The sequence below is a fragment of the Cyprinodon tularosa genome, unplaced genomic scaffold (assembly GCF_016077235.1).
Source record: "Cyprinodon tularosa strain WSP-4 unplaced genomic scaffold, ASM1607723v1 ctg28, whole genome shotgun sequence".
Taxonomy (NCBI): domain Eukaryota; kingdom Metazoa; phylum Chordata; class Actinopteri; order Cyprinodontiformes; family Cyprinodontidae; genus Cyprinodon; species Cyprinodon tularosa.
Window position 1 is genome coordinate 248,827 of NW_024038985.1, and position 13,954 is coordinate 262,780.

The window sequence follows — 13,954 nt, forward strand, 5'->3', positions numbered from 1 at the left end:
GGTAAATGCTTTTTTCAAAACAAATAAAATAAAAATAAAAAAATACTCTAAGTTTTACAGCTTAATTAATCGTTTTTTCTTGAGTTTTAATTAGATTTTATAGGAAAACTGTAAATTTAACTTAAATTAAGTCAAAAATATGTAAAATTCTGAATGTATATTGACCTAATAATACATATAATTTTAATTAAATTGAATAGAAATTTTTACTTCATGCAGCTATCTTAATTTATTTGAATCCCTTGCTGTTTTTTATTAAATATTTTTTCCGTGCCCCCATGAAAACACGCTGGCCCCCTCTTGGCCCCCTGGTACATTTGGTCTAGAACTGCCACTGCTGAGGTTTATTTTTTTGAAAAGGAAATGGGTTATTTACTTTTCACTTTTCAGTTCGACTGCAAATCAAATGCGGGTCAAAGGTTGCAAACTGTGGGACAGAACTGATTTATTGTACCAGGCTCATTTTTCTTATTATGTTAATGGAAGAGGGGCTGAAAGCACAATAATTAAACATCCTATAATAAAACCTTTGTTTTGCTAACAGATGATGTCACCATGTTACTAATTAGCAGGAACTGATGTCTGTCTTTGCACCTTTAGGTGCTGTGGCTGCCCTCAGATATGAGGTCTCTGGTCCATCAAACGGATCCTGACCTCCAACAGACGTCTGGGAGTCGGCTCCCTCTAGAGGAACTGCAGCGTAACCACATCATGAAACTCAACCTGCCCTATAGCTCCATGTCAGCTGAACTCATCAGGTGGTCACCGTGTGTTTTTCAATACTGAGCAGATAAACCTGCAGAGATTTATTAGTTTTTTCTAACACCATCGCTGCTGTTGTCACTTGCAGTGAGTACTCTGCAGTAAACATCACCACCAACCTGTATGTGATCAGCCAGCCGTGGCTCTACTCTCTAGCCTGGTGCTCGGGGGTCCATTCGGTCACCACCAACGCTCCCCAGCTGCTTCGGACCCTCAAATCCCCGCTTCTCCTTATGGTGGGTCTGTCTACAACTAGAGCCATGCTGCTATTTTTATGGCTCATTTTAAGTCTAAAAACATTTCTCTGCTAATGAGGAAGAAACAAGCTCATAATCTTCATCACACTGCAAAAACTGAATATTTTAAAATTTATTAGGAGCAAAATTATTTATCTGTATTATTAAAAGAGGATTTTAACGCCACTTTATATACACAATTCAAACAATAAGTCAAATTTTGATATAAAACAAGTGTCAGCTAAAAATCATTATATGAGGAGCTTATGGTGGCCCTGAAGTGCAAACTGCAACTACAAATCTAAAAGCACAACTACATTAAGAAAAACACAATTACATTAACCTACCGGAAAAGGTAGGTACCAGTGGGAAACATGAGACATCGCTGATTGGACGACGGCGCCGTTTGACCCTTGAACCGGAAGTAATTCTGCCTGCTGCTGCTTTTGAAAACATGGATATTGTCGGCGCCCCAAACATAGCTGCCGTTATCCAGGAATATTTAGAATCAGGACATACGTACGAGGTGATACTGGATATGCTCAAGACTAATCACGAAATTTCAGTTAGTTTGCGTACACTGAAGACACACTTAAAAGAAGCTGGACTGTTCAGACGACGCAACTTCCGGTTCAAGGGTCCAACGGCGCCGTCGTCCAATCAGCGATGTCTCATGTTTCCCACTGGTACCTGCCTTTTCTGGTAGGTTAATGTAATTGTGTTTTCCTTAATGTAGTTGCGCTTTGCTTTATGTAGTTTTGTTTTTCTTAATGTAGTTGCGCTTTTAGATTTGTAGTTGCAGTTTGCACTTCAGGGCCACCGTAGGCCTTATTCTGGCTTTAACGTTGCACTTCCACAGAGCCACGGCATCAAGGTGAGCTCCGTCCTGCAGTCTGTCTCTGCGAGACAATAAACGGCCATCTTTGCTTCTCTGATTAAAAAAGGTAAAATTCGGGCCTTTGGCTTGTTTTTTTTCTCTTCTGGCAAAGTCCTTCTATAAAAAGAACGTTTGTCCCAAAAAGATTAAAAACACTAATTAAAAGGCTAAATATTGCTATCAACAGCTTATTGACAGAATCATATTTCCAGTTTGCGGTTGTGATGGCCTTACGGTGGGAACAGCCCCTCGTTTTTGTAAAAAAGGTTTAGCAAATCCTGCTTTCAACCGTCCAAGATTGTGAAAGCTGTCTTCGGTAAAATGTTTAGAGGAAATGAACAGCTGAGCATCAAACTTTGCAGGGATCGTCTGATAGACAAAAATAATCCATGCCTGTCGAGTCTTTGGATATTTGGGAAAACTGAAAATGTTCCCCTTCCTCCTTGCAGCCTGGAACGCTGCATTTCCGCCGTGCTTCTGGCTCATTTTCAATAGAGAAACTTCCTGCTTTGTAATTCTTGTAGAAGTAAACCCAACTGTAGGCTAAACAGCTAAACTGCTGTCTTCCATCTACGTCTATTCATGTTCTTGGGCAGTGAATCAGTGGGCTGGTCTGGATGTAAAGGTTGGGGCGTGACAAAACCACAGGCCATAACCAAGTAAGGCAACATCCCTGAGTTTACATCAACTCTGGGCTTCGTTTGGATTCACCCATTTTATGGTAGAAGCTTAGAATTGTGAGATTTGCAGAGAAAGGAGGTGATGATGGGGTTTAAATTTCTCTGTACGTCCATTTCACCCACTGAACTATCGTTATTCATCTATGACAATAGAAACTCTTTGCATTCTATGACCCCTTTAAGTTTTATGCAGTCCATAAAAACGTGGAACACATTTTCAGACAGACTGCAGAAAGGACCCTCGTTTAAAACAACCCGATTAATAACCGATAAAAACTAGTTTGTGGAAATGGCACCGTGTAAAATCCTCCATTGGAGATAACAAGATTTTGATTGGAGGCTTGTATAAAGTCCTCCCCTGGGGGAAGTTTTTCCGTCCAGCTGCAGACGGGCCGGTTCTGAAGGTGTCTTTGGTCTATTGCTTTTATGCAGCTGTGGTAAACACAGGGTTCCCGCGGGTCCTTAAAAAGTCTTAAAAGGCATTGAATTCTTCAAAATACAACTAAGGCCTTAATTGGTATTAAAATGTCTTAAATCAGTCTTTCGTAGGTCTTAATTTTTAAAACATCGTAAATAGGATTATTTTTATTACGATTTATTTTTGCAATCTCAATAAAACATTAAAATTGACAATAATTTTTTTTTATTTAAAAAAATAACGTCTCGCCATTATTGGTTCCGTCCCGATAGCGGAACCAATAAAGCGTTGTTGCGGCCACGACATTTGGGAGATGCGCCATTAACTTTTTGTCTGGAAATATGAGCAAATGTAAATGTAACCAAAATTGTCTCCAGCCAAGAGTTTTCTCCATGGCTAAAACCAGGGAACACACATGAGGCTCAGTGGATTTAGTGCAAGAAGTCATTCAAGCTCAGAACGATGGGAATTAAGGCAGTGGAGTCAGGGTTGGTTGTGGTTTAGGACCCAAATGCAGAGGCAGAGAGGCTGAGGTGATTTCTTGTGGATTTAATCAAAGGAAAAAGTAAACAAAGGCAGGGATGCTAAAATCCAACTAATAAAGAAAAGCAAACCAGAACTATGGAGACATCTGGGGAAACCAAACACTAGGAGCCAGGGAGAGACAAGGTAGATGGACAACAGCATGGGAGGACAACATGGACAGGGAATCAACCAAGAGTGAGAGCAGGGGGAGAGTATATATAGCTGACAGAGACAAAGGGAGGGCTAACGAGCTGACAAGGAGCAGGTGTGAGAGGAGACAACGAGGGAGCCAAGGGGACACACAAGAGGGCAACAGAGGACAACAGAAAAACATGAGAACTAACATAAATCTAGAAATTACAACAAAACTGGAATTAAACCAATAAAACTAGGAAACAAGGAGCAAAGTAAAGCAAAATAGAAACAAGACCATGACAAGTGGAGTCGCACATGCGAAGCACGAAACACAAAGCGTCAGAATGGAGTTACAGAGAAACAGCCGGTATTTCTCAGTTTAGTTCCACCCTTGTCTCTGCAACGCCTCCACTTATCACCAAATCAAACATACTAAGAAAAATAGCTGCAAAAAAGACTTAGCACTGGTTATGTTGTGGCTTAAAAACTGATTTGTTTTGTTCCCTGCTAAAACAAAGTTTGTGAATTCAGTTAAATAATTGTTCAAATATATCTGTCATTTGTGTGTTTTTAGCTTTCTTCCTGTATGGGAAGCTTTTCAAAGTTTGAAACATTAGTGCAGTGGTTTATGTTAAAATAAACCTTTGAGTTAAGTTGTTGCAAGCAGGTTTTTCTTGTGTTTCTTGTGAATTTGGTCTTAAATTTTTATTTCAAGTGGCTTTAAAAAGTCTTAAAAAGTCTTGAATTTAACTCGCCTTATGCTGTAGGAACCCTGAAACAGCTTTCTGGTTCACACTCTATAAAACCATTCTCTGTGGGTCCAGGCTGAGGAGCAGAGGTCCGCTTTGCTCTGGGAAGCAAGGATCCAGGATCAGGCCTGGAAAGGAGTCCTTAGATTTATCATTAAAAGTGGAAATGAAACATTTGAAATTATTGTCACTGTAAAAAAACCAAATCTCATTTTGGAATATGTTTGATTTCAGTCATGTTAAAAATTATTTCAGTTCTAAGGTTTTAGATCTTTAGCAAAACAAATCCTTTTTTTTCTGGTTTTAACCTTATTTAATATTTAATTTTAAGTATAAACCAGATACTCTCTGTGTTTATTAGTTATCAAACAAATATTGAGCAATGAACAAAGCTTTATGTGGATAAACTAAGTAGAGCCCATGACTGAGGAGGCTGCAGTGACTCTAAGCGGTCTAACCTGACTCCGCCAGATGGATTTGCTCCACATATCCATCTGGAAACCTTCCGTTGAAGTAATTTTGGGAAGGGGCGAAAATACTGGTTAGCTGATTGGCCTATGTTGGTGATAGACGGGCCAAATAAACCAATCAGATCAACGAAGCATATGACGTACTAACAGAGCGACGACGAAAACACAACCACAAGCCAGGCTACTCTTGCCGAAACCAGTCGGGAGAAGAGCAAAAACATCTTTTCCTCTGAGAAAAGCCTCCAGAGCAGTGTTTTGCTCTTCTTTCAGTGAAGAAATACTCTGTAATTACGATAAAACTTGCTCGATAGCCACGCTAACGCTAGTTTCATCGGCTGAAGCCGCCATGTTCTTTAGACTGAACTGTCGCGCTTCTCGTTGCGTCACACCTCAACCCGCCTCAAAGCCAACGCTGATTGGACGTTCGTTTGGTGAACGGCTCCAAATTTTCTTTAACGGAGAGTCTCCAGACTGATTAGCGAGTGAAATCTTGAAAGCTTGCGAGATCAGGATGGTCTCACGAGGCTATTAGCGGTCAGGTTCTTTGTGCAGATGTTTAAGTTGACTTTTATTTCCTGCATTGCTTTGGGTAATTAAGGTTTGCAGGAATTAATTTCTGCACAGCCCCATGAAGGTCTCTCTACAGCTTTTCAATCCTGTAGTGATCTGGACCTTGTAACACATCATTTAATTCAGTTAATTTATAAAACAGTCCAGTGCTGCAGATCAGATGATAAGATGCTGTCTACAGCCACTAGAGGGTGCTACTGCTGTTGGTGAGACATATCCCGTTCATAGGAAGAGAAATATAGTGAAATATACACTGCAAAAACAATCTAGAAATAGGTCAACATTTGTTAAATTAAGTGTATTTACCCTTAATTTGAGTATGTAAATCAGATGATCTGCCAATGGAATGAGTATTTTTACTCTTTTAATAAGATAATTAGATAATATGCACTTGAAATAAGACAAATCAATTGTTTTCTTATTTTAAGTCTAAATTGTTCTGTTTTATTGGCAAGATGTCTCTTTTACCTCCTCAATCCAAGAACAAATTCACTTATTTTAAGAAAAAAATTACTTATCTAGATTGTGATTTTTTTCCAGTGTAGTGTTCACTGGTGTTATATAAATAAACTGAATTAAACTGAATTGAATATAGGACCAATTCACAACACACGTCATCGAGTTTTATTCTACATTCTTCTGCAAAAAAAAAAAGTTTAATACTTGTGATTGACAGTCCTGTCTGTGTGTCTCAGAGTCCAGAAGAATACAGACTGATGTGGATTCTCACTGATGTCCTCTCCCTCCTGTTGGTCATCATAATCTTCTACTTTCATAGGTGAACCGTTCCACTTGGGTTTATTACCTGCACAAATGATTGGTTTCCATCCGTCTCCTGCTTGGATAAAATCTAAAAACCCACGCAAATAAAAATATACTTTTGTTTTTAATCGCAGATGGCGAGAACGGGCTTTCTGCTCAGAGGAAGAAAGGAAGCTGGATAACAGCAGCTACAGCCAAATAAAAACAGGTAACCTGCTGCAATATCTCTGCAGGTTTAATATTTATTCTGGTGAATATTGGAAGGGAAGAAAATATATCTATACCTGAGAACAAAGTGTTAGACTTGCTAGGTTCATTATAAAATCTGAATGTTTAACAACAGTGAGCTGCAGGGTTTGAGGTTCTGTTGTCATGCAGCAACAAGGTCCTGGATTTGAAGCCAGGGTTGTGTGTGGAGTTTTTGCATGTTCTCCACTGTGTATAGATTGGTGCTTTTTGGTCTATATCCCAAAAACGCAGCTGTTGCAGCGGCTGCATGCCCTGCAAAGACGAGCACGGTACAGACATTAGATGGATGGCGATGTGTAAAAGTTATTTTTATTTTTAGGAGTGGATAAGATTCAACTTTAAGAAACTGGAAGTGATTTAAGCATTCATTTGTCCACCAGGAGGCGCACTTTAACGTTCAGATCGGATGCAGCAGAAGCAGCAAAAACGTGCTGCTTAATTTTTCATGCTTGTACAAGTTTAGTTCTGATGCGCTGGTGAAGCATCTTTGCTGCTCTAGCTGCGCGGCTCTGATGCGTGTTGGGCGGAGCTACTCTATCCTTTCTTTGCCTTCAACAATGGCAGCTATATTTGCTCTGATCAGTGGGTAAAATGTAGTTTTAATGTGTTTTTAAGTGGAAAAGTCCACCTGAAAACCTTATCTGTTCATCCAGATTACCATCCTGCCTTCAAATATTAATTTCACTATCATTATTTCTGGCTTTAAGGTTGCGCTTCCACAGAGCCACGACATAGAGGTGAGCTTTCTCCTGCAGTCTGTCTCTATGGGATAATAAACGGCCATCTTTGCTTCACTGATTAAAACATAAAAAATTTGGGAAACTCCTCCTTTGAAAAGAGCGTTTGTAAAATTTGCCCCTAAAAGACTAAAAACACTAATTAAAATATATAAAAATGGTCTTAAAGGGTGATAGAATGATTCTATAGGGTATCTGGTCATTCAGGTCTCTAATAGGGTGTGTAACATTGGTTGGGCTGAAAATGGCATATTAGCTGTTCTATGAGCCCTAATGCAGCCTGGTTAAAAGCCCTAGAATGAAACCACAGGTTTTCTTCCTTTTATGGTATGATCATGAATATTTAGATGAGCTGTGCTCTGATTGGTTGGTTTACGACGAGCAAAGCTGATGAGCAAAGACGCATCATAGCAACAAGCACTCACTCACTGAAATATTAAATAGTTGATACGGTAGGGGGACAAGATGTAATCTCTTTTCCAGACATGTCCCATTTTTCATACCTAAAAAAATTTCCAGGGGAATTTCAAAATCGTCTAGGACTTTGGGCGACTACAGTGGAGCAGAACCGAGCCGTGAGCTCCGGGGTCAGACCGGGAAATCTGGCCCGAGGGGGGGGCGGAACGACCGAACCCAGACCAGCCTAGAGCTGATGGCTCGGTTGGAATGCCTGATCCGATCCGGTCATCGGCCCAGCAGTAGCCTCATGAGACCATCCTGATCTCGCGAGCTTTCAAGGTTTCACTCGCTAATCAGTCTGGAGACTCTCCGTTAAAGAAAATTTGGAGCCGTTCACCAAACGAACGTCCAATCAGCGTTGGCTTTGAGGCGGGTTGAGGTGTGACGCAACGAGAAGCGCGACAGTTCAGTCTAAAGAACATGGCGGCTTCAGCCGATGAAACTAGCGTTAGCGTGGCTATCGAGCAAGTTTTATCGGAATTACAGAGTATTTCTTCACTGAAAGAAGATCAAAACACTGCTCTGGAGGCTTTTCTCAGAGGAAAAGATGTTTTTGCTCTTCTCCCGACTGGTTACGGCAAGAGTAGCCTGGCTTGTGGTTGTGTTTTCGTCGTCGCTCTGTTAGTACGTCATATGCTTCGTTGATCTGATTGGTTTATTTGGCCCGTCTATCACCAACATAGGCCAATCAGCTAACCAGTATTTTCGCCCCTTCCCAAAATTACTTCAAAGGATGTTTCCAGATGGATATGTGGAGCAAATCCATCTGGTGGAGTCAGGTTAGCCCAGCAGCCCCCCAAAAAAGTGTCATTCTTTTCAGAAACCCAAATCTGGTCACCCTTCTCTTCGCGGTTTATCGATACTGTTCGCTGCCTGTCATGTAATCCAAACTGAAGGCACCAGGATAATAAAAGCTCCCTGCCAGCTCCCAGATTAGCTTCTCTGATTGGTTGATGAGGCGCGTCGAGCAGCAAAAGTTCAATTTTTTCCATCTCCAGCAGCTGCTGCTTCTGAAGCACGTTGCGCCTCAGATGCTGCTCAAAACGTTCTGCGGGACGTTTTGCTGCGCCTTGATGCTCATCAACCATTGACTGCATGTAAACCAGCTGCTCCTGCACCCTTTGCAGCGTGCGGTCTGAACGTAGCATTAGTGTCTGCGTTAAAGACAATTATTTTATCATCTAGATTTTTTTTCTTTCTATAATTTTTCTCCCTGATCACCTTACAGAGATGGAAAACATCTGGTCAGTCTCCAGTTCAAACTGTCAAACAGAGAAGATGGTCAACATGCCTACCGTGACGGAGCCCTGAGAGTCTTCTGGACAGCGCCAATCTTGCAACCCACCAGCCTGAAAGCTTCCTGCAACACTGCAATCAAACCACCGCAATGACGGAAGATGATTGCAAAAATCTACAAACATCAAATGTTCTCAGGTTCAATTCCTTTAGTAATTTTACCTTAATAGTAATAAAGTTACGCTGCAGTAAACTCCTAATAGCTTTCTTTGACAATGTGACTCATAAGCTTGTCTGCGTAAAGATCAATAAACAATTTTTATCTATTTTGTCTGGATTTATGTTTCTGCTGATGGAAACTTTGACAAATCTGATTTGTTTTAAGTTAATTTTAACCAGTAAAAAGGAATTACCTTTTTTCCCCTTGGAGCACATTATTTATTGCCCTTAAATTAACATTTTAAGCATTTGAATTTAGTTTAATAGCTCATGGTTTATTCACATTTGGTGGCGGATAAATCAGGTTAATGTAAAAGAATCAAAATCCCAGTTTGCGGAGAGTGCGCTATTATGCACATTTCTATTTTCTAGTTTTTCTACTTTTATACTCAGGTTTTAGAAGCAGATTGTAACTGAAGCCCATCACCAACACACTTTTTTAACTTTAAAAAGTCTGATTGCCAGATGATGACACCTTTAAAAAGCAACCGGAAAACTTTTTGAAGGGAATATGCACTTCAGGCATCAGAACCAGCATCTTGTCAACAAGCCACTGCCCATAGCTGAGCGCCCAGGAATCTTTTTTTAAAACGGTTCTATTCAGAAACATAAACGCTTCTATAGTTCAGTTTCCTGCCCGTCTGTCTCCCTATTTTAACCAACCAGTAAAAATGGTGAGATGTGCTGCAGTAAGCGTTTCTCTTCAGGAGGTTTCTTCCTGTTAAAAGGGAGTTTTTCCTCTCCACTGTCACTACAAGCATGCTTAGTGTGAGGGATTGCCTTCGAGTCGATGCAATCAGCTGGTTTTCCTTAGATAGAAAACTTTGAATCAATCTGACTGGAAGATCTGGTGAACTGGAAAGTGCCTTGAGATGACATGTTGTAAATTGGCGCTATAGAAATAAACTGAATTGAAAATAAACTAAATAGATATCAAACAACCAGCACAGCCGAAATTTAGAGCCTACACTGCAAAAACAATATGGAAATAAGTAAAAACAAATCTTAAATTGTTTTTACCCTTAATTTAAGTAGATAAATAAGATGATTTGCCAATAGAATTAGTATTTTTACTGTTATAATAAGATAATTAGATAATGTGCACTTGAAATAGCAGGCTGATCAGGGGAGCAGTGGGTAGCACTGCTGCCTTGCAGCAAGAAGGTTCCGGGTTCGATTCCTGGACCGAGGTCTTTCTGCATGGAGTTTTGCATGTTCTACCTGAGCATACGTGGGTTCTCTCCTGGTACTCTGGCTTCCTCCCACAGTCCAAAAACCTGACTGTTGGGTTAATTGGCTTCTCTAGATTCTCCTTAGAGATTAGTGTGTGTGTGAATGGTTGTTTGTCCTGTTTGTCTCTGTGTTGCCCTGCGATGGACTGGAGACCTGTCCAGGGTGGACCCCGCCTCTCTCCTGTAGACAGCTGAAGATCCCACTTGGGATTAAGTGTGTAAGAAAATGGATGTCTTCCACTGGCAAAGTGTCCCACTTTCCTCCCCAGTTCAAGAAAAAAAAAATTACTTATTTAGATTCAATTTTTTGCAGTGTTGTGGTGCAATGATTGGATGGATGTTTTGGCCTGTTTAATGGAAGTGTTGCCACTTCTGCTATTTAAATAGTCGAGGACCCTCTTCCCTGGCTAAATATGAAAGAAATCTTTTTGTGGCCAAGAGCACCAATTATATTAAATTCAGTTTATTTCTAAAGCGCCAATTTACAACACGTCATCTCAAGGCACTTTACAGTTCACCAGATCATCCAGTCAGATTGATTCAAAGTTTTCTATCTAAGGAAAACCAGCTGATTGCTTGACTTATTGCATGCTTGTAGCGACAGTGGAGAGGAAAAACTCCCTTTTAACAGGAAGAAACCTCCAGCAGAACCAGGCTCAGTGTGAGCGGCCATATTACAAGAGCAATTGAACCCCAACTTTCTTTGCAAAATTACATTTATTCAGGGCTACATAAAGTTGTTACATGCTTTGATAAAATTAGTTTATCCACCAATGAAGTCCCAAAGACTTATATTATGACTTTACACACTAATTATTGCTAATAAAACAAAATATCAAAGACAGAGTCCTTTAGCCACAGTAAAACAAAAACAATCCTTTTAACCAAAACAAAGATGGCGTTTGAACTTTGTGGCACAGCCTCAGAATAGAACAAATCACATTTCCTATCAGCTAGAATTACATTTAAATCTATATTAAACCAGCATTATTTAAATGTCGCTTTATTGTCTAAAAACGGTACTCTAAATACAGAAAGACTGAAGAAAGGCATCTATTAGATGGTTTTCATTTCATGTGATGCATTTACTGTCTTAATTCAACCCTGTATCAGTCAAAGGTACAAAAATCCAACAACAAACACGTTAAAGTCAACAATTAGTATTTACAGTTTGAAAAAAGGAAAATTATTTGATTCTCTTGTGGTCTGTCATCCAGACGCATGTGTTAAATAAACATTAACTACATTATTTCTTTTTTATCTTTGGGGACATGCTGCCTAATTGAGCCTCTGCAATGTTTGGATTCAATGGATACTTGTGTAGTAGAGCAACAGTCTGGTGTTTAATATTGAAGTGGATGAATTACTAATGTTTCATTAACCTGGAATGTACTTCCTGCTTTTATTTTCAACACAGACTCAATGAATACTTTCACTGCAGTTACAGCGTCATGCATTTTGGGATCCGTCTCCATGACTAAAGACAAAAACAATCTTTTTCTTTTTTAGTCACTGGACGAATCATGCTGCAAAGATCAGTTTTCTAATCTGGCTCCAGACTCTCAGTGGGATTAAGGTGTGGGCTTTGACTAGGCCATTCTGTTGTAGTTCAGGCTGCAGGTTTTGGGTGGTTGTCCTCCTGGAAGGTGAACCTGCACCCAATCAACTCTGAACCTTCTGGAAAAACAATCTCCACATCATGACACTTCCCCCACCATGTTTTACAGTGTGGTCTGGTGTTTTGCAGGACTTATCTTGCTTCCATACTAGGGGTGTAAATAATAATCGTTTTGCATCGATCCAACAGCCGACGATCTGATGCATCGACACGTCCGCAAGAGAATCGATTCATGATTTTTTTTTCCTCCGGTCTATTTTTATCCATTTGCTCCTGGGCGTAATTCTCCCTCCCGTGCTGCGGTGGCGCTAAACCTATTTTGCTCTCCTACCGCGCTTCCTGGTTATACACTTACAGCAGTGTGTTGCAGTGAGCTTGATGCAGACATTTTTAAATTATGCTCAATATTGAAGCGTGGTCTGAGCTACACGCTGTGGGTCTAGATACGGCCGAGGCGCTGAGGAAGTGGGGGCGAGTTTAGTCCGACGACGGAGGGACATGAGGGCCAAAAAGAGCGGAGATCCAGGTGGAAAAAGGGTCCCAGCGTTCTCGCGCACCTCGCTCTTCTAGCGGGTCAAACTTCACGAGTTGTTTTCCGCAATTTCGGTCATAAAAACAAAACAAGCCGGCCTCCTGTCTGGGGTCAGCTACAATTTGGGAGAGGAGCAGCGGAGCGTCTGTGGAGGGGGCGGAGCCTCTGGAGCCGAGGTATTGCATTGCACTCATTGCACTGATTTTCTGCAGCATTTTTTGATGCAACTTTTCTACTTCTGTTATTTGCTGTTGTTTCTAAAAAAAAAAATGCATAACGATATTACAGCTTTCATTGATTTATTTCTTGAAACTTTGTTTACCTGTAAGGTGGGAAAAATAAATAAATAAATAAATTAACCGATTAATCGTATCGTGGTGTATTCTTGAGTATCGAAAACAATCGAATCGTTGGGTCAGGAAATCGATACTGAATCGAATTGCCATGATGGATGTGATTTACACCCCTAATCCATAACTAAGTGGTACTTTTTGTTGGTGTGTCAAAATCTCTCAAACAAAGTATCAAAGGTTTGTAGTTGACTAGAGTGAGATTAGTGTCTGTTCTGAGGTGACTTTTAAAGGCAAAAGGTGAGTTTTTAAGACAGGACAGATGAATGAAGAGTAGGTTTTCCTGAGGAGTTATTGAAGTATGAGTTCAGGACTGATGGTGGCTGGATCACTTGCTGTTGCCTTTGGAGGTTCGCTGTTTGGTCATCGTTGTCAGCATCTGGCTAATGTAAGAGGTCAGGAGGTCATCCATCTTGTAGCCCTAGAGCAGTTAGACACAGAATGTTAACAGTGATGTTAACCCATCAGGTGACTCTTGGTCTATATAAATCTCACCTTAAGTCAGTTTGAATGAAAGGAAAAGTCCGGTCATATTCAGAAGTTAAACTTCTGAAAGTACTTTAAATGTGAAATTATTGCATCCTGTTCAATAAATGATCAGTGTTTTTAATTAAGATTAATTTTCATGTGAATGTGCTTTACTGGAGGCATCCATGTTTGTCAAAGAACACTACTGCCACCTGCTGGTTTATGACGTCACGGTGCGGTATCGGCTGTTGATCAAGTCCCAGTGATGTATCTGGTGTTTGTCACAACGCGCTATTATCCAAGTCATCTTGAAAACATTCTTCTTCCAAATGTTGGCTACATATTACGGGTTTTTTCTCTGGCCAGAAGTTCGATGGCAAATCCTCCCTCTTCAAGTTGGCGATCCAACGACCAACCCGTCCGTGGAGGATCAGGAATCAGAAAGGTGGAATAACTCTTATTTTCACTTTTACCCGATGTATTCCAGCATCCAGCTGCCATGCACGTGGGCATTGTCAGTTTCACTATAGCTCTGGTGAATTTCAATGGTGAAGTCCTCTGGAAATTTTCAATAATTGTTGTTGATTGCAGATGTGTCTAGTAGTTCCCATTGATTTAGCTTGTAAAGCGGGGAGAATGGCGCTAGGCTTACCGCACCGTGACGTCACTG

General features: G+C 40.5%; 2 protein-coding genes across 3 annotated transcripts in view; one reads left to right on the plus strand and one right to left on the minus strand.

The window, feature by feature from the left end:
- LOC119786797 (glycerophosphodiester phosphodiesterase domain-containing protein 5-like) overlaps positions 1–9,191 on the plus strand; it is a 35,724-nt gene extending 26,533 nt beyond the window's left edge. Inside the window, exons 11-15 of the mRNA XM_038290352.1 lie at positions 601–758; positions 851–998; positions 6,118–6,200; positions 6,319–6,392; positions 8,858–9,191. Of these exons, the coding sequence (XP_038146280.1) occupies positions 601–758; positions 851–998; positions 6,118–6,200; positions 6,319–6,392; positions 8,858–8,940 (546 nt within the window). The 3' untranslated portion in view covers positions 8,941–9,191. The remainder of the gene's footprint in view (positions 1–600; positions 759–850; positions 999–6,117; positions 6,201–6,318; positions 6,393–8,857) is intronic.
- Positions 9,192–12,997: 3,806 nt separating this feature from the next.
- Positions 12,998–13,954, minus strand: part of LOC119786809 (unconventional myosin-VIIa-like) — a 121,364-nt gene continuing 120,407 nt past the window's right edge. For both annotated transcript variants that reach the window (XM_038290365.1, XM_038290364.1), the window contains one exon: positions 12,998–13,237. In XM_038290365.1, coding sequence (XP_038146293.1) covers positions 13,145–13,237 — 93 coding nt within the window. In that variant the 3' untranslated portion in view covers positions 12,998–13,144. The remainder of the gene's footprint in view (positions 13,238–13,954) is intronic.